The 24,729-nt window shown below is 34.2% G+C and overlaps 1 protein-coding gene and 1 pseudogene across 2 annotated transcripts; one reads left to right on the forward strand and one right to left on the reverse strand.

The window, feature by feature from the left end:
- The first annotated feature begins 1,374 nt into the window (after positions 1 to 1,374).
- LOC145070792 (putative germin-like protein 2-1) lies at positions 1,375 to 2,891 on the forward strand. Its single transcript, XM_079017750.1, has 2 exons — positions 1,375 to 1,522; positions 2,234 to 2,891. Exons 1-2 carry the CDS (start codon positions 1,411 to 1,413, stop codon positions 2,767 to 2,769), a joined length of 648 nt encoding a protein of 215 aa, XP_078873876.1. The 5' UTR covers positions 1,375 to 1,410; the 3' UTR covers positions 2,770 to 2,891.
- A 12,668-nt stretch (positions 2,892 to 15,559) lies between these two features.
- LOC145069426 (glutamate receptor 3.6-like) lies at positions 15,560 to 22,859 on the reverse strand (annotated as a pseudogene). Its single transcript, XR_013689494.1, has 7 exons — positions 22,599 to 22,859; positions 22,285 to 22,510; positions 18,809 to 20,136; positions 18,456 to 18,733; positions 18,165 to 18,196; positions 16,766 to 17,172; positions 15,560 to 16,163 (listed from the first exon to the last, which is right to left on the reverse strand). The product of XR_013689494.1 is annotated as a glutamate receptor 3.6-like (transcript).
- Between the last annotated feature and the right edge of the window lie 1,870 nt (positions 22,860 to 24,729).

The following is a 24,729-nucleotide window of genomic DNA, read 5'->3' on the forward strand; positions in this document are numbered from 1 at the left end:
GAATAGAACTTCTCATTCTTTTAGTTAAACAAACGAAATTAACGATGGTCTTATTTGTTCATTTATGTTTTTGAATGTTTTTTTTAGCATGACAACATTAAAAAATAGTAAGAAACTAGAACATTACAAATAATAAATAGCTATACTTGGATTTTGTAGAGCATTTTATAATTTATGTTGGTCGTTTAATTTCGTATATGTTGGTTTGTTAAAGTTTATTCATGGTGAAGGTAAATTGTTAAATGAACGAATATTAACATAAAAATGCATTTATTTATCCGTTTTTTTTTCGTTTTTTTGTTTGGCTAAGTTAAACAAATAAACATGAAAAAACTCTGGTGTTCATTTTGACCGTTTAGGGTCCTATATGCAAGAGCTTGCGGGTCAAATCTCACCTACCTGCCGGACCGAGAAGCAAGTTTTCCGTACCTAAACGAACCGTTAATGTTTAGTCAAATTCGATCCAATCTTTTTCTACAACATGTCTCTATTTTTTAAATCCACCCCTTTTAACATTTCCCATTTTGCGATATTGACCTAAATTTTAATATTCTTTTATGAATTTGTTCCAAATCATTTTAACCAACTTTCCCCCCTTTTTATTTTCAACTTTGTTTTAGATGTTTTTGGAGACTTAGTTAATTTAAGATTTATTTTTAATAGTTTTTTTTCCCATTTTTTACAACTTTCTTTTTACTACTATATATTTTTTTAAAATTGTTACTTTTTTTTATAAAATTACCTTTTTACATATTTTTTCCGTTTTTACAAATTATTTTTTTTGTAAATATTTGTTTTCATGCAAGTAAATTGTAAGAACATATAAAAAATCGTTTTTTCATATTTATTACACATTGCTAGAGATGTACTGTTATGTATAATTAAACATAATCATAATTGTAAATTATAGTATTTTATATATTGCACATACACAAATTTTAAAGAGCTCCGTGTGAGAACTGAGAAGCTACATCTAGTTAAATAACAAATTTACATGAAAATTAAATGCTATGTAGCAATCCATTATATGGATGCCCTTATACTTGATTCATTAACCGATTTAAAAGTAAAACTTTCCTTTTTGCAAATAAGTATTTACAAATGGGTTACCTTTCTAGTGACCAACTTTGTTTTTCACATCTCACCGATAAGCCCTTGAGACAGATTCTCCATTAAAAACAATCCCATGAGAAAAAGTCAAACAATCTAGATATTTTACAAAGTATTGCAGTTTCTTTGACCAAATCCACTCGGAATCATGTACATAGTTATTTACCTGTAAACAATGTTATATTTGATTATTTTTGATATCAAACTTTGTTGGTGCTTTGGTGGTGGGTCGGCAAAACTATTCCCACTATCATGCTATAAAAGCAATCAAGACCAGACTCATATAACAACCACCTGAAAATGGCTTCTCAAATTCTCTTTCTAGGGCTTATCATGCTAACTTGTTCTATTGCCTTGGCATCCGACAGCAGCCCTCTTCAAGATTTTTGTGTTGCAGACTTTAATGGCCCAGGTTAGTAATATTACAATTCGTTTTAATTTGTAGCAAACAAAAGGTTAGAAAGCAAAGATTAGAAAGCTTGCAAAGATTTTCAACTTACAGTTTAAAAAAAAAAAGGGAAAAGGCAAGAATTAGCAATGAACTTCATTCATTTATGTCGTTGTTGTAACATCGTACTTTCATTATTTTTGAGTATGTTACAGATGTGATCCCTCTGATTTACTGAAACCCTATATATGGTCCAAAATTTTAAAATCTTCTTGATGTTTGCTTTCGTTGTGAATTTAGTTCTTCTGGAAATAAAATGCAAGTCTTAAAGGAAATAACATTGGAAGATTGCGATCTTGATTAAAGAACGTGGACTAAATGAATTGAAAATGGGACCAAACTTGTGATTTTGAGTAAAGCACAGGGACCAAGTTTGTAACTTACTCTTTATATTTATTACCTTATTTCACTTTCAATTGTTTTCTTGTAAAGGCATTATATTTTACAAAATCTTCTAAAGTATAACATTGTATTTTTAGTTAATTTGATATTATAGCAGTAAAATTTGCACTATATTTGAGCACCATATTGTAAAAAATGGATAGGTTCTTATCCTACAATGATGTAATCGTGTAATGGGATCAATAAAAGTAGGATGCTATAAAAATAAAATAAATGAAGGTTAATTGATATTTCTTGCATTTAACCGGTTTAATAAATTTGCATCTTTCACAGTGCTAGTGAATGGTTTCGCTTGCAAAGATCCGAAGCTTGTACAGGCGGACGATTTCTTCGTTAGTGGACTACACTTAATGGGAAACACCTCAAATGCCATGGGATCTAAAGGGACTCTAGTGACTGTTGCCCAACTACCAGGTCTCAACACTCTTGGTATCTCAATGGCACGTATAGACTTTGCTCCATGGGGTGTTAATCCCCCTCACACCCATCCTCGGGCAACTGAAATCTTGACTATTCTTGAAGGCACCATCCAAGTTGGGTTCATCACATCCAATCCTGAAAACCGTTTAATAACCAAAGTACTTCAGAAGGGTGATGTTTTTGTTTTCCCACAAGGTCTTGTTCACTTTCAAAGGAATGTTGGAAATGGCAATGCTATTGGGATTGCAGGTCTAAGTAGCCAAAACCCAGGTGTTAATACAGTTGGAAATGTTGTATTTGGAGCAAAACCTGATATTCCAGATGATCTTCTGGCAAAGGCTTTTCAAGTGGATGTGAACATCATTGATCAAATTCAGTCGAAATTTTAGGTTCTAACATGATATTTCAGCACCATGTTAAGGAGAATCATTATAGCAATGATTGTTTGTATTAGAAAGCTAACTAAGATTTCATTCATTTTAAATTTAAATTTAAAACATTCAAATTCTTATTTTTGCATTGTTTGCTTCTTTTCCTTTCAAAATTCATTAAAGGGAGAAGGAATTGACTGTTTCTAGTGGTTGGCATTGTTCTTTTTCTTAGGCACCATATTTTCCCATGAACGATAATTGTATTCCATCACCAAATATATACATGATACAAGAATTGGGCTATGCTAAAACATTGTGGGCTAAATACAATGGGCCACACAAAGATTAAAACAAATACAGTAAGTAGAAGATTATATGTCTAACAACCCCCCGCAGTCGGAATGGGAGTTCTTGAGCAGACGTTCCTGAAGTCAAGAAATAACTGGGATGGAAGCCCTTTGGTGAAATTATATGCATACTGATAGGAGGAAGGCACATGAAGGACACGGACCTGTCCCAAAGCAACTTTGTTTCGAACAAAATAAATGTCTATCTCAATGTGTGTTGTACGTTGATGTTGAACAAGATTCGAAGAGAGATAGACAACACTCACATTATCACAGTAAACAAGAGTGGCAGAGAGAGGAGGATATAAAAGTTCATGTAAGAGATTACGAAGCCAGTTAGTCTCAGCAACCGCATTAGCAACACCTCTGTACTCAGCTTCGGCACTAGACCGATAAGTCATACCTTGTCTCTTAGACGACCAAGAGAGAAGATTAAGTCCAAGAAAAACGCATTATTTAGATGTGGATCTTCTAGTTGTGGGGCAACCGACCAAATCAACATCAGAATAGGCAACCAAACCTCGAGAAAGAGATGCATATAATTGTAAACCATGATCAAGAGTGCCCCGAATGTACCTTAGAATGCATTTAAGTAGGGCTGAACATGGTACGGTACCAGTTGATTTTTACTCAAACCGTGTACCGTACCAACTATAGTTGGTATAAATTTTTTGCTACCAGTACCGTACCAACTATAATCAGTACCAACTTCTTTGGCTATCAACAAGTTTGGTTGGTACAAATTGGTAATGGTATATTACCAACTTTGTTTTAATTTTCAATTGTAATAGTTAAATACTACTAAGGATATGGGACATTTTTCTCGTCTAGTAATATAAATTAGTAAATTATGTATTCTAGTTACTAAAAAATTTTAATAAGTAACTTTTCAGGCTTTTAATCTAATGTGGTAATAACTACATATATATATATATATATATATATATATATATATATATATATATATATATATATACGTAAAACCGTGGTAATTAAAATTTAATACTATTACCGTAGTGAGTTGACTGAATTGGTGCGGTACTACCAACCAAACATATTGGCTACCGAATATATTGGTAACCAACTTTCTTGGTTCGGTTGGTGACATGTTGGTTGGTTCTCCGTGGTACATATTTGACAACCCTACATTTAAGAGTTGAGAAGTGAGGTTCTCGGGGATCATGCATAAACAAACACACTTGCTGAACTGCATAAGTAATGTCAGGGCGAGTGAAGGTCAAATATTGAAGTGTTCTTGCGATACTGCGGTAGTGTGTCAGATCAGCAACTGGTGGGCTAGTACCATCAAGTTTAGCGGATGTATCTGCAGGAGCATGGGGTGACTTGTAATTAAGCATGTAAGCAAGCTCTAGAATCTCAGTAGTATATTTTTGTTGAGATAAAAACATTATTTGACGGTCTCATGAGAAGGAAATGCCTAAAAAATAATTCATAGAACCCAAATCTGACATGGCAAACTCTGAGCATAAAGTAGTAATGATATGTTAGAGGAGACCCGTAGAGGAGGCTGTCAAGATAATATCATTGAGATATAATTGAAGATATGTAAGCTGATCACCCTATCAATAAACAAATAAAGAAGAATTAGAGTGACTATTAGAAAAACCGTGGCATGTGATGAACTGAGCAAAGTGGTGATACCAAGCCCGCGGTACCTGTTTAAGTCCATAGAGTGAATTTTTATGTAAACATATATGATCGGGATGTGACGTGTCACGAAACCTCGGAGGTTGATGCATGTAGACAGTCTCTTGAAGATGACCATGAAGGAAGGCATTCTTGACATCTAATTGATGAACTGGCCAATGGTGTGAAATAGCCAGGCTAAGAACAGTCCTAATAGTAGCCAACTTGACAACCAAACTAAAGGTCTCGTCATAGTCAATGCCGGGGCGTTGACTGCGACCGTTGCCAACAAAAACGAGCCTTATACCGAGCTAGAGATCCATCTGCATTAAATTTCTTTTTGGACAACCAAATACAGTTAATCACATTAAATTTCTTTTTGAACAACCAAATTACAGAAATGGTCCATGTGGTTTGGTCAAAATCGCAGGTTTGGTCCAACCTTTGAAAAGTTGATAGGTTGTGTCCCCGTGGTTTCAAACAATTACAATGAAGGTCCCTTTTGGTTAACACCGTTAACAATAAGATGTTAAGTATAAAAAAGGACCAATTTACCCTTGCTTTATGTTTTCCTTATTTTTCCTTTTTATTTTTTAATTACAAAATGTGACAATAATCAATTTCGAGTCAAGTCAAAGTCAACAAGTCAAATCGATCGACTCGATCAACCCTTGCATGTTAGGGTTTACATTATATGATTACTGTATAACTCGCTATATTAATGAGAAAACATCATTTGGAAAATCAGTGTGTTTAATTTTCTTTAGCCTTAATAGTGCTAAACGATGAACAAAGCGATAAAACACTATTACACACTCATCGAGAGTGTGTAGGACGCTAAAACACGGCTTAACGGGGTTTACGGACCTTATGTTGCGAAGCCGGACACTCAAAATGCCACAAACGAAACCTCTCTCGACCACTTTTACTCTATCTCTCTCTCTCTCTCTATCTAAAATCTCTCCCAACTCTCTCTCAGAAGCTCCCGTAACTTTTTGTAATCATTCGGGTCATCCCGACCCTTAACCGGGTAAAAAACAACTTGAAACGGGGTAAAACGAGAAAAATAGGCTTCAGGATCCGAAGCACGAAGCCTCAGATCTGAAGCACAAAGCTCAGACCCAAAGAATCTGAAGCCTAGCCTCAGACCCGAAGATCCGAAGCACGAAGCCCAGAATCCGAATCCGAAGCATCAGACCTCAGATCCGAAGCCCGAAGCTTCAGGATCTGAAGTCCGAAGCCTCTAGGGCCATTTCCGAAAGGCTTCACAGGAAGACCCATTCTTCCCGGTTTTCAACTACGACTTCGTTTTAAGCCTGTTTTTCATCATTTTAACGCGAGATTTTCACCCAAAACCTTATTTTAGCATATAAGGCCCCATTTTTATTAATTAATCATGTTTTGGGGATAAAACTTATCCAAGAAGAGTGGGGGAAGTGCAAGAGGTGGAGTGTTGACTTTTTTTTTAGTTTATGACACAAGCAACCTCCCATACACACTCCATGACTAACCCACACACCTCCCCACCATACCTTGTCACTTCCTTGTACCTTCCCACTCAATTTTCATCCATTCCCACATTCTTAGAGCTGGTCACTCATCCTCCCTCCTCATTCTCACTCACTTGCTCTCATTTCACTAAAGATCAAACACCTCTTTTCTCTCTAACTCCCTCACACAAATTCGAGATTTCCAAGGCATTTTCCAGCTTTTATCCTTCACTTGGTAGGTATAATTCATCCTCCTTGTCATAATTACACTTCATTCTACTCAAATCATTGATTGTTCACAAACTCCATCATTATTGTGTTAGATTTTTGAATCTTCAAAGTAATCCTTCAAGTGTTCTTGAGTTGAACACTTCTCTTCTTCAACATTCACCCACTGAAATCACTCAAGGTGAGTTCATACCCCAACATTTTCATGTTTTCTTAAGTTTTAATGGGGAGAATACAAGTTAAATCATCAAGAACACAACTAAATTTCTTCTAACAGCTTTCATCAGAAACGTTGGACCCCATTCACGGACTGTTTTGGACAACTTAAACATTTTAGTTTTAAAAACTGTTATAGGTTCAAATATTTCTAGTTCTTAGCTTTAAAATGACTACTTGCACATCTCCATACGATTTTTCTACAAATTATGGTGATTTTTACAAAACTGTCTATCATTTCAAGAACCAATCCGGACCGGTCTGTGATTATGGACTTTTTCACTCTTGTTGGAGATCACTAAAAATCATGGAAAATTTTATAAACAAACTAGACTCATTTTTCAAACTCTCTAAATTTACGGATTCTGATTTGGACCTTTGATGATTTTTCTACAAATTTTCTAAGAACAGTGATAGAAAATGTTATCAACAGAAAAATGCTATCAATTTCATTTCACCTTGTTACATGTTGAGCAAGGTGTATATCTTTATGTGATTATATATTATTGCAATATATGACATTTTTGTCTTAGTATATAGATATACATCAGTTAACAAATGGATTTTGCTAGATAAAACATGGAAATAACAATTTGTTATAACCAAAGTACATCCATTACATACAAACGTTTGAATAAACTATGTTAAGTATAGTTTATGTACATTACTACTACTACCCTTGTTTTGATAAACTATAATAGGTATAGTTTATGATACATTACATAATGCATACATTTCAAAAGGATACATTTATACAAAGAGGATTTCATTACACCACACGTATTCCGTTAATGACTTTGTGAGACATTCGCTTCACTTTACAAATAAGTCATGTATTGTAACCAGAGTCTCCTGGAGGGAGAGCGTAATAGTTGTATACAGATCTATATTGTGTTTGACAAACGCACACCTGAGTTGTATGCAACAGCTAGACCGACAGGTCTGAGGTGACAAATGTCATAACATTTCCGACGCTTGAAGAACGTCGTTTCAGGCCAACTAGGTCATAGCATGGTTATAATAACTCACAGAAAGTATTAACAAACATAGGAATTTACGGGAATTTCATTGAAATCAAACGCGTTTATGCCAATTTAAACTTACATTATTTTCTATAAGTAAGAAAGGTTACCTATACGTTTCGGTGTTTGGATATAAGACTACATTACACATTTTAAGGAAAATATTGGATTTTTTTTTGGAACAAACATTACATTTACAAGAAAAGGTTTTCATAATTGTATACAAAAGCTTATGAACTCACCAACCTTCGTGTTGACAATTTTTCGAACAACTTGTATTCTCAGGAAAAGGAAATCACTAAACAGGTAACCAAGTGCATTTTGAGGATGGGACGTTAAGGCGTCAAACATTTCATATTTTGTCAACATATTGTAACTGATTTGGAAGCATGTAATTCATACAATGATGTAAATCTTTCAGTTATATATATATATATATATATATATATATATATATATATATATATATATATATATATATGTTGGTTGTGTTTACTTTCATCACTATTGCCATTGTTGTTATGATACTATACATAAAGTCCTCCACCCCGGACGTTTCCGCCATCCTTGGTTTGGGGGTGTGACAGATTGGTATCACAACACGGTTTATAGTGAATTAAGTATATTAAACCACATAAGATATACAAACTATAGACACATTTGAGACTAAAAGTCTTTGATTTTAAAATATTTAACTAAGTATACATACATGCGTTCATACTAAAATACGTGTCACAATGACAAGAACAAAAGTATTACGATTGTTGAATATCACATGTAAGCTCGGGGATGTATGGTCAGTCTTGGGAGTGGCATAGCCTGATCAACTATTCTGGTCCGAGGAGTGATTAACACATGCCCAAAAATGGTTGTGATATGGCGACAAGTCTAAAAACTTACCAACACTACCACAATGAGAACATTAGAACACAACATGAGTTTAAAATACTATGGGAGTATTTTGTGTTACTATAAGTACTTACATGAGAATTAAATAGGTCTCTATCAAGTAGGTCAATAGTTATTAAGTGGATACACTAAGGTATTATGAAATTTAGGTGTTATAGACTCAAAATCCGTGACCTTTGCTTTACTTCCTATTCTCGTTGGATTGTGGATTTGGAGTTAGTGTCACCTATTCGAAGGACTATCCTGCCTTGATTTCATACAACTGGTATACACTACACAAGTATTGACATAACTGATAAAGATCATCTAATAATTATCTAGATATTTCGTCTAATAATTATTTTCTTACCCCGATTCTCGCATGGATAACATGGCTGGACTCCATCCCCACGGCAACCCGTACCTCCCGAACGAAGGCAATGCTGGATGGTTTGGAGAAGAACCCGATAATGATCACCATGCTAAAGACCTTTCGGATGATGATAACTTCGAACCCGAGGTTGAGAACCTACCCCCGGTAGCTCCCATTCCAAATCCTAATCCTCGTCCAGCTTTTCATGGCCCGACGCCTCCTTGGGTCGAATGCTTGGAAACATGGAGCGAAGAGCAAGATCAACCTATGTCGTTTAATGGAGATCGAAACTTCTACAACGTAAACGAAGGGAGCTCAGCATACATAGTTCTACCAATCCTGATCCGTAGAGTTGCCCGAAACGAAATTCAGGGCAAGACGACTCTCCATCGTATCGAAGAGGTTAATGCCAATGCAAAAATGCATACCATCCGCACCAATCTCCTTGAACACACACGTGAGAGATCTGAGAGGGACCATGAGACCCTGCTGCAAGCCCTGGCTAAAACTCGAGCCGAAGTCATAGAGCTCCGAGTACGCCAGAGGGTATACGAAAGATACCTGCTTGATATGGAACGTCAACTGGCCAAACTAAGGGTTCACCATAGGGGTGATCGTCGTCAGTAGAAGATGCTTTACTTTCCTTCTTTGTTTTAAAGAACCGTATTCATGTTTGTGTTCTGTGTAGCACTTTTTCTATGTGACTACCTTGTACTGTAAGTACTTTTAGTTAGGCCTTTATACTGTCAAGGACTTTTCTACTCCGGATGTGATGTAAGCCCTACTACAAGGTCAATTCTCCCAGACTTATTACATCTTAAACATCAATGATATTGACAATTGGCTAACTTCCGTGTCACTCTTTGTTCAATCACTTCCATCATACTATCGTTGGAGTCTATCTGAAACCCACCCTAGTCAAGTCATTAGACTAGGGTAGCTTAACTCAGGGATCATTCCCAATGCTCTTTCAAAGGTTGGATCATGTTATCCACCAACCAATGGTACCCCGTGTTGGACGACAAATGTCTTGAGACCATTCTATGAACATACTTCTACTCCGTACTAGGACTGCATCATAAGGATGTAGGTCAAACCTTTGAGAACATACCCCTACCCTTTAGTTGAACGATCAAAATACATCTAGGGTAAATGGTAGCCTTTACTAGGAATTCTAGTTCATTAAAAAGGATTCGTAAGAAGGTTATTATTATGACTTTCCTCGCTTATACGTTCCCGAGTTACATATAACGAAGACCTAGTGGAAAATAGAATGTGAGATTTCTAACTTAGTTTCTTTTCCTCGTTGGGATGTGAAACTAGAGTAGAATCACACATTTTACTATCCGCCTAATCTTGATTATATCATAATGTGTATAAACTAAGTTTTCATGTATAATAACTCATCTCTTATTCAGAATCGAATAATATAGGTTCAACCGTAATAGCTCACGAACTCCTTTTCTTTCGTATTACAGAATCATGTCGTCATCTAGAAATAGCCCACCGAGCAACGAAACCCCTATCCTTCATATCGACCGCCGCTACATTACAAGCCGCAGTAACAACTGCTGTGACCGCTTTCCTCGCACACATCAACTCTGACAACGTAAACAAGACTGGAAAAGGAGTCGACAATTCCGATTGTTCTACTGATCCGGGAAGCCAACAAATGGCAACAGTCACGGACTTTCAAAGCCGTAAAACTGAGAAGAACAAACGAAAACGCCAAGCACGTAAAGAGCAAAATCGATCCCAAAGACTTGCTATAAAACAACAACAACAAGTGGCAACTCCAGCCATCCCAACACCGACCAGACCATACGAGGGAAAACTTCCGAAGTGTAACAAGTGTAGCTTTCATCATAACGGGGTGTGTCATGAAATGCAATTCTGCAATTGCTACGAAGTAGGGCACCATGCCCATAGTTGTGGAGCACTGGCACGACCCATTTCTCAAGTCCCTGACATCGGGATCAGCCCTGCATACGATGGTGGTGGTAAAACCGGACCCCATAAAAGGAAAGTTTCAAAGTGGATGGACAAAGAAAATACTCGTGTCCACGTATCTCTGACTCGATACCTCACTTCCACCACCAATGCTAGTACAAGCCGGATATGTCACCAATGTGGCGAGACTGGACACCTCAAAAAGGATTGTCCAATAACAAAGAACTCCAGCGCAGACGGGAAGATACCAAGGATCACTGTCGCAGGATAAACTACTCCAGACCCACGTTAATGTATTTAAGGTGTTTCGTTGTAACAGACCCATAAAACATGTTTAAAACTAGTGCAACTCAAGTCTTATCTTTTGCGAGATCCCGACAGTTAAGGGACTCTCATGCTGCGTATACTTGCCTTTTGTAGTATACCTTGTTCGCAGCAGTGTTCCTGTAGATACTCTAAATTATTGTAACTCTTTTAAAAGTTGCACTGTCATGTTTTGTCTGTAACGCCTTTATGTTCAAATCTAATGCCTTTACTTCTAAGCATGTTCGATACTATCTTACGACTTGAGGCAAAATCGAGCAACATCCTTGTCATAAGGATTTTGAGGCAAAATCGGAACCCCTTTCCAGACATCATCGATGTACTCTACGATCACAAGAGACTCTGTGATCGGATTTCTGTTATGCACCAGCACCGACACTTTCTTATGAACAGGATTGTACTTCAAAAGGTCGGCATTGTTGTTGCTTATATCTTCTTCGAAGTTTTCGTACTTGATTTCCTTCATCTTCAAAGCGATTTTAACTCTGCAATCAAATGGGCTTCCTCCAGCGCCATACAACTTCACTTCATTGTAGAGTACATCTCCATCACCATCTTGTTGCTACCTGTCGGCATACACCTCTGGAAACCCTACCTCGATAATCAATGCAAATATCAAGTCAAAGAACAACATGTGCATCAAAATTAGCATCCAATTGTGTCGAATTTTTGTCTACATACGTTCTTGAAACAAGACGCACATCAAGGAATATTAGAAGACGTTGTTATTCAGTAGAAAACACCAAACTTGTCGAAAATGGAAGATATAAACGTGGCCACTGTGTAGTGTTGTTTTTGATGCTAGTGTGTCATTAACGACTAATAGTAGTTTAATTTGGTTCTTGTTGGTTTTGGTTTGAGTTTTGGTGTGTGGATTTTGTTTAGTCTGATTTCTGAAGTGATTTTCTTGGATTTTCCTCATATTATGCATATCCGTAGAGACAAAAAAGAGGGACAGAGGGCTGATCGAGAGACGAAGGAGGAGGAAGAGGGGTATAATGGCGGCGTCTAATGTGCAGGGATGATATGCGAGAAGAGAGTGGGGTAGGGTGGTATTGGGAATGGCTTTAGTATATACAAAATAGATAAATAATTATATTAGAAACAAATAAAATAATAAAATAAAATAAAATGAGGGGTATATTAGTAAGTTTCAATGCTTTTAACAGAAGTTTTCTAACTCAGTTAGACAAAAGGACCAAAACTACAATAATTAGAAACCACAGGGACACAACCTATCAACTTTTCAAAGGTTCGACCAAACCTATGATTATGACCAAACCACAAGGATCATTTCTGTAATTTACTCTTAAAAATAAGTGCATTAAATTCTTCTATCATAGCAGTGAGCTAGTTAGGATCTTGGAAGGCTTGGGAATAGGTGAGAGGTTAGAATGAGACTCACTATGAAGATTGAGTTTGGTGATGGGTTTGACAATGCCATGGAGAGAACAAGTAACCATGGAGTGAGAACGAGAGGGAGCGGAAGCATTGTTTTGGGCAGTTTGATGAACTAAAGGATGAAGGTCCGATTGACCTTCGGTTGAGGATGAGACACCAATGGAAGGAGTATCTCTGGTGCTAGAGCTGAAAACGGGAGGGGCGTTATACTCTGATGTTGTTTTCTTATGACATGTTGTTTCAGGTACTTCTTTTTCGAAAGGAAAGGAGTCGTCATGATCGCAGCGCATCACACCATGTTTTATGCATATGAGATCTTTGGGAGTTATACTTTGATGTTGTTTTCTTATGACATGTTTTGATATGCGATGACATTATTGATGTTTTCAGATTATCGTTTTTTTTTATTATACTTAATTAAAACTGAAATTTTTTATTTTGAATTTTGGAACGTTACATTTTTACCCCACCAATATTCTCCTATATTGCTGACAACCACTGCCTCTTCTCCAAAGAGAGACCCCACCCTACCGGCTCAGATGAATCAGAGAAGAGATCCATCGATGTGTTTCCAGGTTTGTCAATAGATGAACCTATTTTTTTCGATGGGTTTGCAGGTTTGTTGATTTCAAAGAAAGGGAGCTCTCATCTCATCTCAAACAGTCGGAGCTTCATCAAATCAAACATGTGGAGACGATGGAACTTCACTGGGTTCAAGGTCTCCAACGACTAACACATTAATCGAGTATAATCTGGGGTCAAACATCCATGAACACGTTTTGTTTGCAGGTTAATTTCAAGATCTGGTTATACCTAATAATTAAAAGATGAAATCAAAGGTGAAATCAAGATGAAGAAGAATCCAATGTGCTAAAGCGTTGCTTCGGTTAGAGACGATAGAAGGAGGGGAAGGGGATTCATGTGTGGTGTTTCTAGAATAAAGGGAAATGACGTATGTGGCATTTCTGGAACAGAGAAAGCATTGGATGCCGGTGGTCTAGTGGTCTGCGGAGTATATGTATGACCTTTCTGGAACGGAGAATGAAAGGGGTCAAAAAAGAGGTCACCGGCTATGTTTTCTCACCAGTGGCAGTTGACGATTCTTAGGAGCACATAGTCGCAAACCGGACATGAAGTGGTGGCATATATGGATGTCGCCAGGGAGGGAGATGATGTCGGTGGTGGTGTAGAAGGGTAGCCAGAGTGTGCCGATGATGGTGTAGATTGGTTCGTCGGAGATGATATTGGTAGCTACAAGAGGTCGCCTATAGATTCTTAGAAGAGAGGTTGAGACGGTGTGTGGGAGTGAGAGTTGTACGGGGTTCTACAAAATTGATAAATTAGTTTTTTAATTATAAATAACAAAAAAAAAAACTGGAAAAAACGTATGAAAGGCAAAAAAGCCATTTCATATTGGTCAGGGACGAAAAACACAACATAAACAAACTATATAAACTGTTTGATTGCAAAAAAGAAAAAAAAAACAGACCAAACGTGAAATTTGAGCAACCGACTGGGAAGATTTCATTAATTTAAAGAAATATCATTAAAAGAGAAACTAAATTGAATGTTCAATTAAATTTTTTTTGTGTATAAATATGTTTCCTTTAATATTAATACGTTTAATATAAAAAAAATATTTAAGGTAAAAACGAAATTTATAAATTTAAGGGTTTTTTTTTTGAAAATTTTATTTCTTGGTATCCTGGAAACTTGGAAAGGTGCTATCATAGGTTAAAAGGAAAAAAATTAGAAAACTTGTAAGCTATGGTTAGAGAAGGTTCATACAGTTATAGTTTACCATCAGTAAATTAGTGAGCTACTAGATGGGTGAAGGTAGTGCCTATTAAAGTGAATATTTTTTGTTGGAAAATGTTATCTTTAAGACTTAATTTGTCCAAGAAAGAAATGAATATTTTCCCTTTATCTTATGCCCTATTTGTAATACTACTACTGAAAGATGTTAATCACTTGTTCTTCTCGTGTATGGTTGCCCAGGCGGTGATTTCTAAAATTCTAGCGTGGTGGGATTTGGATTATCATCTTTTTGTTCGGTTCAAGATTGGGAGGACTGGTTCGCTACTGTTCGGATTTGTAAGAAAGCCAAAGATTTCCTTGAAGGCGTTTTTTTTGTTTAGTGGTGGTATATTTGGTCTTTTACAAATAAGATCATTTTTAAGGATGAGCCTAAAAAGAGTATTATTTTTGATGATATTGTCTCTCAGTTTACTTTTCGTTTTCTAATAGGTCTAAGTTACATGTTGATTGGGCGTTGTGGCATAAAAGCCCTATCTGTGCTTTCTTGTTTTGTTTTAGACTCGTGTTTCTAGCTCCTAGCTAGTTTTTTAGTTAATATATTTCTGCCGTTCAATATATATATATATATATATATATATATATATATATATATATATATATATATATATATATATATATATATATATATATAGGGTAAAGTGAATATACCTAACAACCTTATATAAGCTTAGGTACCTAACCACATTATAGTACATTGTTTTGCATTATATTTCTATTGCAATCATCTAAAGTTGTTAAACTTCAACCCTTAACTTGATTTACTTCCAAGATTTTCAAACATTCACCATTATATTCCTCCTACACCATTTGATTTGTAACGGTAGTATATGAAGCCTACCAGAGGGTCTCCGATAGAAAGACGTCATTTGAAGGAAGATAATGGTGAAAGTCCAAAGATTTTGGAAGCAATCAAGTTATGAGGTTGAATTTTAAGAAATTTGGGTGATTACAATGCAAATACGATACAAAATTACGTAGTATGATGTGGTTAGGTACCTAAGCTTATATAAGGTTGTTAGGTATATTCATTTTACCCATATATATATATATATATATATATATATATATATATATATATTATGAACTTTAAATCAATAAGCAATATAAAGGATAAAACATTTATTATTAGTAAAATTATTCTACTTATACAATGGAAAGGAACTTTCCTGACTTGCGGCAATTGGACGCTAACATGGCCTATACTCATCATAGGTGGAATAAACACGTTTATTGTATATAAAATAAGTGCCCTTGTTTTGACTAATTTACTGTATTTGAAGATGATTCTTTCCCAGAAATTCAATAGGCATTCAGAGATGCATCATCTCTGTTGCTCCTAAGTGAAGTTGTGTCTCTAATCCTTTTCTTGGACAATAACCGAATCTTCTTTTTCATCAATGGATGAAATGAACATTTGCATGTGTCTTGGTCCAGATGATATAGACGAGTCTGGTTTGCGTTTAGTATACTGATATATGGTGGGCACTAAGTATACAAGAAGAGAAAGAACACAAGCAAATCCAATTATAAAGAATAGGCCTTTGAAACTCTTTAGCTCCAACCTGTCCACTGATAACTCTCCTCCTTGTGAACTGCAAGCACTTCGCAATAGCCATTTGTTGTGGATCCTTTGTAACTCTCCTGTTTCAGATAGTTTGAGAATGGCATTTGATACGTCTGTTGCAAGATGAGAACCCTGTTGAAAGGCCTATAAAGAACCATAAACACACACAAAAAAATAAAATAATAAATAAATTATGATTTGATTCTAATATTGGTCAAAAAATGGAGTTATTTGATGGTGGCAAAACAACTAGTTCATATCAAAATTGAAGTTATTAAAGGACCCTTTTTTGAACAATCTACATATTTATACTAATATCATAGAAATAGAAACCAACTTTCACTATTATAATTGGGTAGATTTTTCAAAGTTTAATTTCTTAATAAGAAAAACAAATGGAAGTATAACACTATAATTGGATAGAATTTTCATAGTACAATGCCAAAATAAGAAAAAATGAACATAAAGTGATGTAATAGAAAGAAATGAAATTAGGATGCTATAATATACAAATAAATGAAATGGGTCAACATACATTGGTGTGACTATGGAGATTAAACATAAAACAATTATGATCTGAAATTTAACATTTATGAAAAAATATGTTACTTGTTACGAAACTGAAGTTGTAAAAAAGATTTTGGGACTAACAACTTCTTCATGTCAACCTTAAAGTGTAAAAATGATTTGGTTTAACTATAGAAGTTGAACACATCATATAACATGAAAATGAGAATTTTACTTACAAATCCCCATCCATTTTTGGTGAATTCTGGACCAACAATGCTGAACTGGCAACGGGTCGAAAGGAAAAGTTCAATATACGGACGTTCATCAACAATTGCAATGACTCCGCCATTGTTAGGACCATTATTTAAAGCTTTTTCATAGTCTTCTGGCAACTCAAGAGGAACAAGTCTAGCTTCAGAAATGCCAATTTCTTTGACCAAATAGTCTCGGACAAATGAACGTGCTCCATATCCAATACGATCTTTTCTTGGTATTAGACTATCAATTCCATCAATAGGAGAAGAAAGTTTTTGAACAGTCAATATTGAGCTGAGACTTGCGGTATAACTCTGGCTGATTATTAGTACCACAAATAACCATAGAATGACTACCAAACGACCAAGAGTACTCTTCATGCTTTGTTCTGCATCAACCATGGTTAAGTTCATAGCATATAGAAGTAAATCGTTAAAGGAAGTAAAATGTGTGTCAAAAGGGGTAAAACGCCCCTCGTGGGAGGAGGAAAGATTATTAAGGCCAATGTGCTTCTTTTCCCCCATTATTTAAAAGGGTGTTTGGGATTTCTTTTTAATCTGTAAAAATGTTTTTAGGCAAAAATGTTTATTGACTTATACTGATGCTAAAGAGGTTTTTTTTTTTTAAATGTTTGGATTAGTTTTTTTGGTGGAAAAAGCCAATAAGTTGAGAAGTTCAAAAGTGTTTGGTTTAAAATCTCTTTTTTGAAGTTATTGTGGTTAAAAAGTTATAAAGAGTAAAGTCAGGTTTTACATTGCTTTTTAATGTCTCATTTTTGAAGATAATGGAAAAGATATTTTGAAAAACGTTTTTGAGTTTGCCAAACATTTTTTGTGACTTATTGGCTTTTCAAGACCCCCTAAGTGTTCTTCTGGATAATGATGTGTAAAAGAATTTGAGAAAATTATGGAACACTTGGCTTTTCACTGGGTAAATGGAATGAAAACAGTAAATGATAGAAAGTTTATAAAAAAAATAGGAGTTAACAGAAAAACCACTTTTCCTTGACATTCTTTTTTAAGTCATTATTTCTGCATAAGAGTTAAGTCAAGGGCTAAATGCAAGAAACAAAAATGTAATTTCATTTATTTTATAAAAAATATCAACCTAGCTTGGCATTCTTTTTTAAGTCATTATTTCTGCACACTCATCCATCCATGCTTTGTATTTGGATGATGTTTCTATCATTGGAGAGTTTTGTCAAGGTACAATTATGTAAGAAGAAATAGAAGTAGGATGCTATAAGAAACAAATAAGTAAAAGTAGGTGGTTATTCCTTGCATTTAGCGCTTAAGTAAAAAAGAAACACCCGTTCATAAGTTAAATCCATCAAGTCAAAAATGAATTACACCTTAGTTTGTTTCATGTAGAGTTACTTACTGTGGGTGAAAAATAGGGTAGAAAAGATAAACCTGCAAGAACACAACACAAATTGTTAGTGAGATATTAACAAAAGTATCCAGTATAACAAATGCTAATGCGGTTGAATAAAGTTTCAAAACATGATTTGCATTAATGGATCTTATTAGTGGGGAGCTTGCTTTTTTGGAAGTGTGTTTAATCAAGGGGTATGCATGTTCATATTTCCAGCTTGGTTGTGGGAGAAGAGAATCAAAAGGAGGACGTATGCTGACTTGTGTAGACCAATCACACACACACACACACACTTACCATAGGGTTGTGCCGAACTGTTGTTTAGGAGTACCACGAAAATCATTGTTTCTGCGATGTTCTAGAATCCAAACAACTGCTCCCACAACTAGAAAAGAAATCAAAATAACTCCCCACAATTCAACAGTGAATGGCTTGAAAATTGCCCAAGTTCCAGAGCTTAGCTTCTTCACCGGTGTCACCACAACTAGACCAGACTCAATATACGGCTGGGTAAAATCCACCATGCTTGTCCGGTTAGTGATGATGGCAATGTCACCCACCGCAGCATCATAAACCTATACAGTCATTAGCGTAAAGACCCAAAAAAAAAGCTTTAAATACAAAAGATTAAAGAAGAAAGGAGCACTCACACCAGCATTGACCAAACTCACGAGATCAGTGTAACTAGGATTCTGACGACCATCTCCATACGGATAGAACTGATATGGAACAGCATATGGTAGCAAGTTTATCGCAGCAACAAACACATCGATGCTGTATCCCATGTACATATTAGTCCCCTGGACTTCTTTCACGATATCTTGAAAACTGATTCGAACTGGAACCCCAATTTTCGTTTGTTTTCCATTCCGTGGAAGCATCCATCCGCGAGGCTTATCAACTGTTTCACCTGGCCAAGTTACGTTATTCAGCAGCTGCGTGGAATTAGATTGGTTCGTTTTGGGTGGTTTTGGAGGAGAAATGGAGAGACGTGAGGAGTTTGACCAATACCCAACGCTCCTAAACCCATTACGCATCACATTAATAACTTCAAATGCAGGAAAAACCAGCATTCTATCGGAAGTGAATTCCATTGCTCCTGTTACTCCGTTCATTTTGACTTTCAAGATGTCTTCAAGCAAGATTTTCCCACCATTAAAAACACTCAATGAATTGATATTCAATAATCCACCTTGTGAGTCCTTCGTTTGATTAGGTCGACCTTTGGAGAAGGAAAGTTTTCCACCATGATCAAAGAAATCATCAAGAGCACGAGCAAGGAGCCAAATAGTGTCGTATGCGTACAGAGAATACGTACTCATGCCATACGTAGTCAAGTTTTTCCATTTGGTAATAAATTTCCTTTTATGTTCTGAATCTTTTATGTATGATCGCAATGTAATAACTCCCTGCATAGCAGCAAAAGATCTCTCAGGGTGTGGCGAGCTTATGTCCATGATGGTAGAAAGCCAATCAGTTGTGATCCAAACGTATCCACTCTCCATCATACCAAGATCTTTAGCAACATCAAGTATGTCTAATCCCCAATTGGTGCTAGTGTGAACAACAAGAACTTTTGATTCCATGAACGAGACCTGAAGCAAAACATCTTGTATGTCTTTACGTGTAGCATTGGGTTTGATTGGCGCTTTGTGCGAGATTTTACCCCTTTTGGAAGCGAATTGATCTGCTAATGAAGTTATTCCGTTCCTACCATGATCATCGTCTATGTAAATAGCGATCACTCGTCTCCATCCATAAAACCCGACTATGTCTGCTATGGCGGCCATTTGGAAAAAGTCACTGTGAGCTGTTCGGATAAAGAACGGACATTGAAGCGAAGACAATGTAGGGTCAGTGGCTCTGAAAGATAGTAGAGGAACTTGGAGCTCTTTCACGATGTAGGATATCATAAGAGTCAAAGCCGATGATTCTGGTCCTAATAACGCCACAGTTTCACTTGCCATGAAGTGCAAAGCTGTTGCATCAAATGCAAATAAGGTTAGAACTCTACGAAATTTACGGAACAGGGATAAGAAAGCAGGCGGGATAAAAGAAGAGCGAGGTATAGTGAGAAAGCTCACCCCTGCCTTTAGACAAGTAAACTAGTTGGACACTCATGTATTTCGGTTACTTAAAAATTATTACTTAAAAATTAAACAATCATAAATATCTAACAATTTAGAAAATTTAAATTTATAAGAAAAAAAAGTAAAATATTAATTATTAAAATTGAAATGATTATTTATCTTTTAAATTTAAACTAATTCTTATTCTAATAAAAGAATAAGTTTAATCTCCTATTGACAAGTAACATACAATTAGAAATTCTTATTAATATTATATATCATTAATATTATATATCATATATCATGCCACTTGTCAATCATCTATTTCAAATTTCAAATTTTAAATTTACACTTTAATTACATTAAATTAATAATTGATTATCTATTTCAAATTTTAATTTTTAAATTTCTCATTCGAATTACATTAAATAAATAATTTATTATTCATTTTAAAATTTCTCTCTTTAATTATAGTAAATTAATAAAATTAGATTGAAAAATAAAATAAAATTAATACAGATTATAAGATGATATAACTTCATTTATTTATTTAAATCAACGATTATAATTATATATAACTAAAAAATATCTCAAAAGTAATAATTTATTTAAAATAATTGATTAATAATTTTAAATTTTTAATATGAAAGTTTAATTAATTTTATAACTGTGGTTCTCACGGGTTATAAACTAGTAATTTAAATAAATAAATAACTAAAATAATTGAATTCAATTTAGAAGTTTAAAAATTATAAAGAAAGTTCTATTAATGAATTAGATATACTTTTATTATTATATTTATTACATTTAAGTATTATATGAAATTTAATAAAAACCACAAAATGACACATGTATATAATTTAATTTAAATTTACCATAAAATGACATATGACATAATGCATAAGAGAATGACAAGTGTCAAAATTATTTTTATTTATTACGGAGGATATTGTTGATGAGTATGTAGATGAACATAACTAATGAAAACAATTTGAGGATGTGAACAATAAACACCAGTGGATAGTGGATTGGGAACTTATTTCCACCCAACTTGACCTCAAAGATACGCCATAGCATTATTGAAACTCTCAATGAATATTTTCATTAGGATGTCAAACCCCCTTGGGATCCGGACCCCACATGACCCTAACGGCCCGATCCCGCGTGACCTCATTTCTGTATGGGGTTACTTTTACACTGTTTTTTGGGATCGCTGACAAGTTTTTATCACCGTTTAGTTTTCAGGGGCGGGGGTGGGGAATTGCTTCCCGAATAACCTGCGTGGCCCGAAATAATTACTCTATATTTAACTATTTTATTTTAAAAAATAAATATTAAACTAAAAGTAATCATTGTGTATATGGGGGCGGAGAAACCGGGGAATTTACTTAATTTAGTGTCGGAGGAAACATGTGAATACGAGGGGCAAGGGTAGAGGAGGGTGGGGTGGTTATTTCCGCCCCATTTGGTGTTGCTGCCATTCCTAATTTCATGTATTTGCCTTTTTGGTTATGGATATTTTATGTGTAATGGAAGTGGTATAAATCAACAATTTCATCCTTCTTCATCATATTCATAAAACAAATTTTTGAAGTTTTAGTTAGTTATTTAAATATCTATCAAAATATAAAAAACAAAATTCCACAATTACCAAAAAAAAAACAGTTAAGTCATGATTACTAATATATATATATCAAAATCACTATTAGTTTTTATTTTATTTTATTTTAAATCTTAGTGAGCCCTACGTAGGCAGTGGTGACGAAGGTAGTAGTGGTGGCGGTGGTGGAGGTGGAGGCAATAGTGGAGGTAAACATGGAGGTGACAGCGGAGGTAGTGGTGGTGGTGACATTGACGGAGACGGTTTTGGTAGTCGGTGGGAAAGGTAACAAGTTGGATGATATATGATGTACAAAAAAAAGTGATTAAATATGAAAAAAAATCAGTAGTTCATTATTCTCATAAGTCATTTTCCTATATTTTTTGTGTCTATGAATCCCGATACAAGTAGAAACATTAGCGAAAAAGTAGATAGGCAAAATATTTAAAAGCCATACCCTCTATAATACTCACAAAGCCACTAGAACCGGAGTCATGAATAATTAGTTCCAACTTGGTTCCATTAAGAACACTTGGATCAGAATTCACATCTTTTACTGCAGTTTGTACTGCAATTTTTGCAGCTTTGCCTACAATCGAGTCGAAGGCCAAAACAGACCCGATTTTTACAACTTTTGGTCTCGAATGAACATTAGTATCCCTGAGCTTGTTTGATGCAGAAATCTGAAATAATAAAATACTGGGTTTCCACAACGCTAACAAAAGGAAATCATTAATTCTTTATGCCAAAACAGAAGTTTGAAGCCTGTACCCGAGCTTGGGCGCATGTCTGCCTCTTCACATCGTCAAGGAAACATCCATTGAAGAAAACCAAAACCACCAGCAATCCCCATATTCGATTCATAGTCATCTACCTTTACTTACTAATTACCTAAATTTAAAAAGAGACTTCACAAATATAGCCAGTATGACCTACATCCATCTATGAATTCACCTTAGTGTAATGACGCAAATTTGCCTCTTCAAAATTTAGAACATAAACTACAGATAGATAAGCATTCCCTGCAAGAAACACTTCGGGAAACAACATGCATGGCGAGCTAAAAATACAACGGCGCTCCCTATCTTACATAAAGTGAGATTCTTTTTCCTTTTTTTTCTCTATATTCTAGATAAAAAATTCCAATTGAACTATGAGGAGGTGATTTGATTCTATTTATTTTGTCTAATTTTACTTTTTGATTTCAACAAACCTTCTACATAATATGCATTTATAACCCTTCTATTTGATTACGTATTTCAAAATTTTATCTTTTGTCTTTCAAATATCTATTTCAAAATTCGCCCTCACTTTTTTTTACGATTTTGACACCCTTATTTTTTGTTCCAGTTAAGTCACTAATTATTTAAAACATCAAACATTGTTTTTTGATTTTAAATGTAACAATATAAACATTTATATAGAGTTATTTTTAACTATTATTACTATAAGTTATTTTAAGCTACTTATTTGAAAACTTTTAACGACTATAAAAATATCTTTAGGAAATACTTTAGTTAAATTGAGATTATAGTTTAGTTTTTGCATTTATCACTACAATTTATCACTTTTATCTATTTATAAAATATTTTTTAAGTGGAAATGAAATTTATATTTAAGTTGACACTGTAATGTTATATTTAATAACAATTTAAGTATTTTTGTCAAAACTGTTTAAAAGTTGTAGATTTAAACTGATGGTGGTTTACATACAACAACATTTTAATTCTAATAAATTAAGTATAATATGTTAAAAGTTAAAGACATAACTTTATAAGTAAAAGTAAAGATATTATTTTAAAATTGAAATTTAGTTTATTTATGATTACACTCTAGGTTTGATATTTATTTAACCTTATTAACCAACTTATAATCATTTTTAGAAAGACACTACAATTCATCACTTTTAACTATTTACAAAATATTTTTGGGCTTGTTTAAGGTAAACTAAAATTTGTATTTTAGTTGAGCCTGTAATGTTATATTTAAATTAATAATTTAATTATTTTATATAAATTGTTCAAAAATTGTATCTTTAAAATAATAATGATTTATATCCGACAATATATTAGCACCAACAAATTAACTATAATATGTTAAAAGTTAAAAACGTAACTTTATAAGTAGAAGTAAAGATATTATTTATATACGATTACATTTTAGGTTTGATATTTATTTAACCTTATTAACCAATTATAATTATTATTAGAAAGAAATTGAAAAGTCATGGGAGTTTCAAATGAATGTAGTGAAAGGAAAAATGCATGAGGTTTAAGGAAAAATGCTAGCTTATAAGATACTAAGTGAATCCCCGCGCGTTGTGCAAGAATAGAATTACATAGATAAAATAATAACTTTTACCAAATTATTATTTAATATTTCTACTTTGAAACAAAATGTTAGTAGTAAAGCAAACATATAGTTAACATATTAGTTTTATTAAACATTATAGTTTAACTTTTAAGTCATTGTGATATATACAATTAATTGATAATTTTATAAACCGTTTAAAATTGTGTAAATTATATATCAAATGAATGATAATTTAACGGGTAACAAAACGTATGAACAAAAATATGAATTGTAACTTTTAGTAACATAAAAATAGAAAAACATCTATTATAATATTTGTATTAATATATATATATATATATATATATATATATATATATATATATATATATACAACGAATAATAAACAGTATGAAAAATAAACACTATAAATTTTAATAACATAAAAACACTAAAACATCTATTATAACATTTATATTAACTCTTCTTATTTAAATCATAAATCTCTTCAAATACATTAATGTTTTTAATGAGCAAAACTTTACAACCTTATAAAAGAAAGGAAAATAAAAAGTTATTAGTGATTACTAATTAATAACCATAAGCTAAA

This window comes from Lactuca serriola, chromosome 8 (genome assembly GCF_051521515.1).
Source record: "Lactuca serriola cultivar US96UC23 chromosome 8, Lser_US96UC23_V15, whole genome shotgun sequence".
NCBI lineage: Eukaryota > Viridiplantae > Streptophyta > Magnoliopsida > Asterales > Asteraceae > Lactuca > Lactuca serriola.

Coding starts and splice junctions, on each gene's coding strand:
- LOC145070792 (XM_079017750.1), top strand. CDS start 1,411: ATGGCTTCTCAAATTCTCTTTCTAGGGCTTATCATGCTAACTTGTTCT. Junction 1,523..2,233: donor TGCAGACTTTAATGGCCCAG/GTTAGTAATATT, acceptor CATCTTTCACAG/TGCTAGTGAATGGTTTCGCT.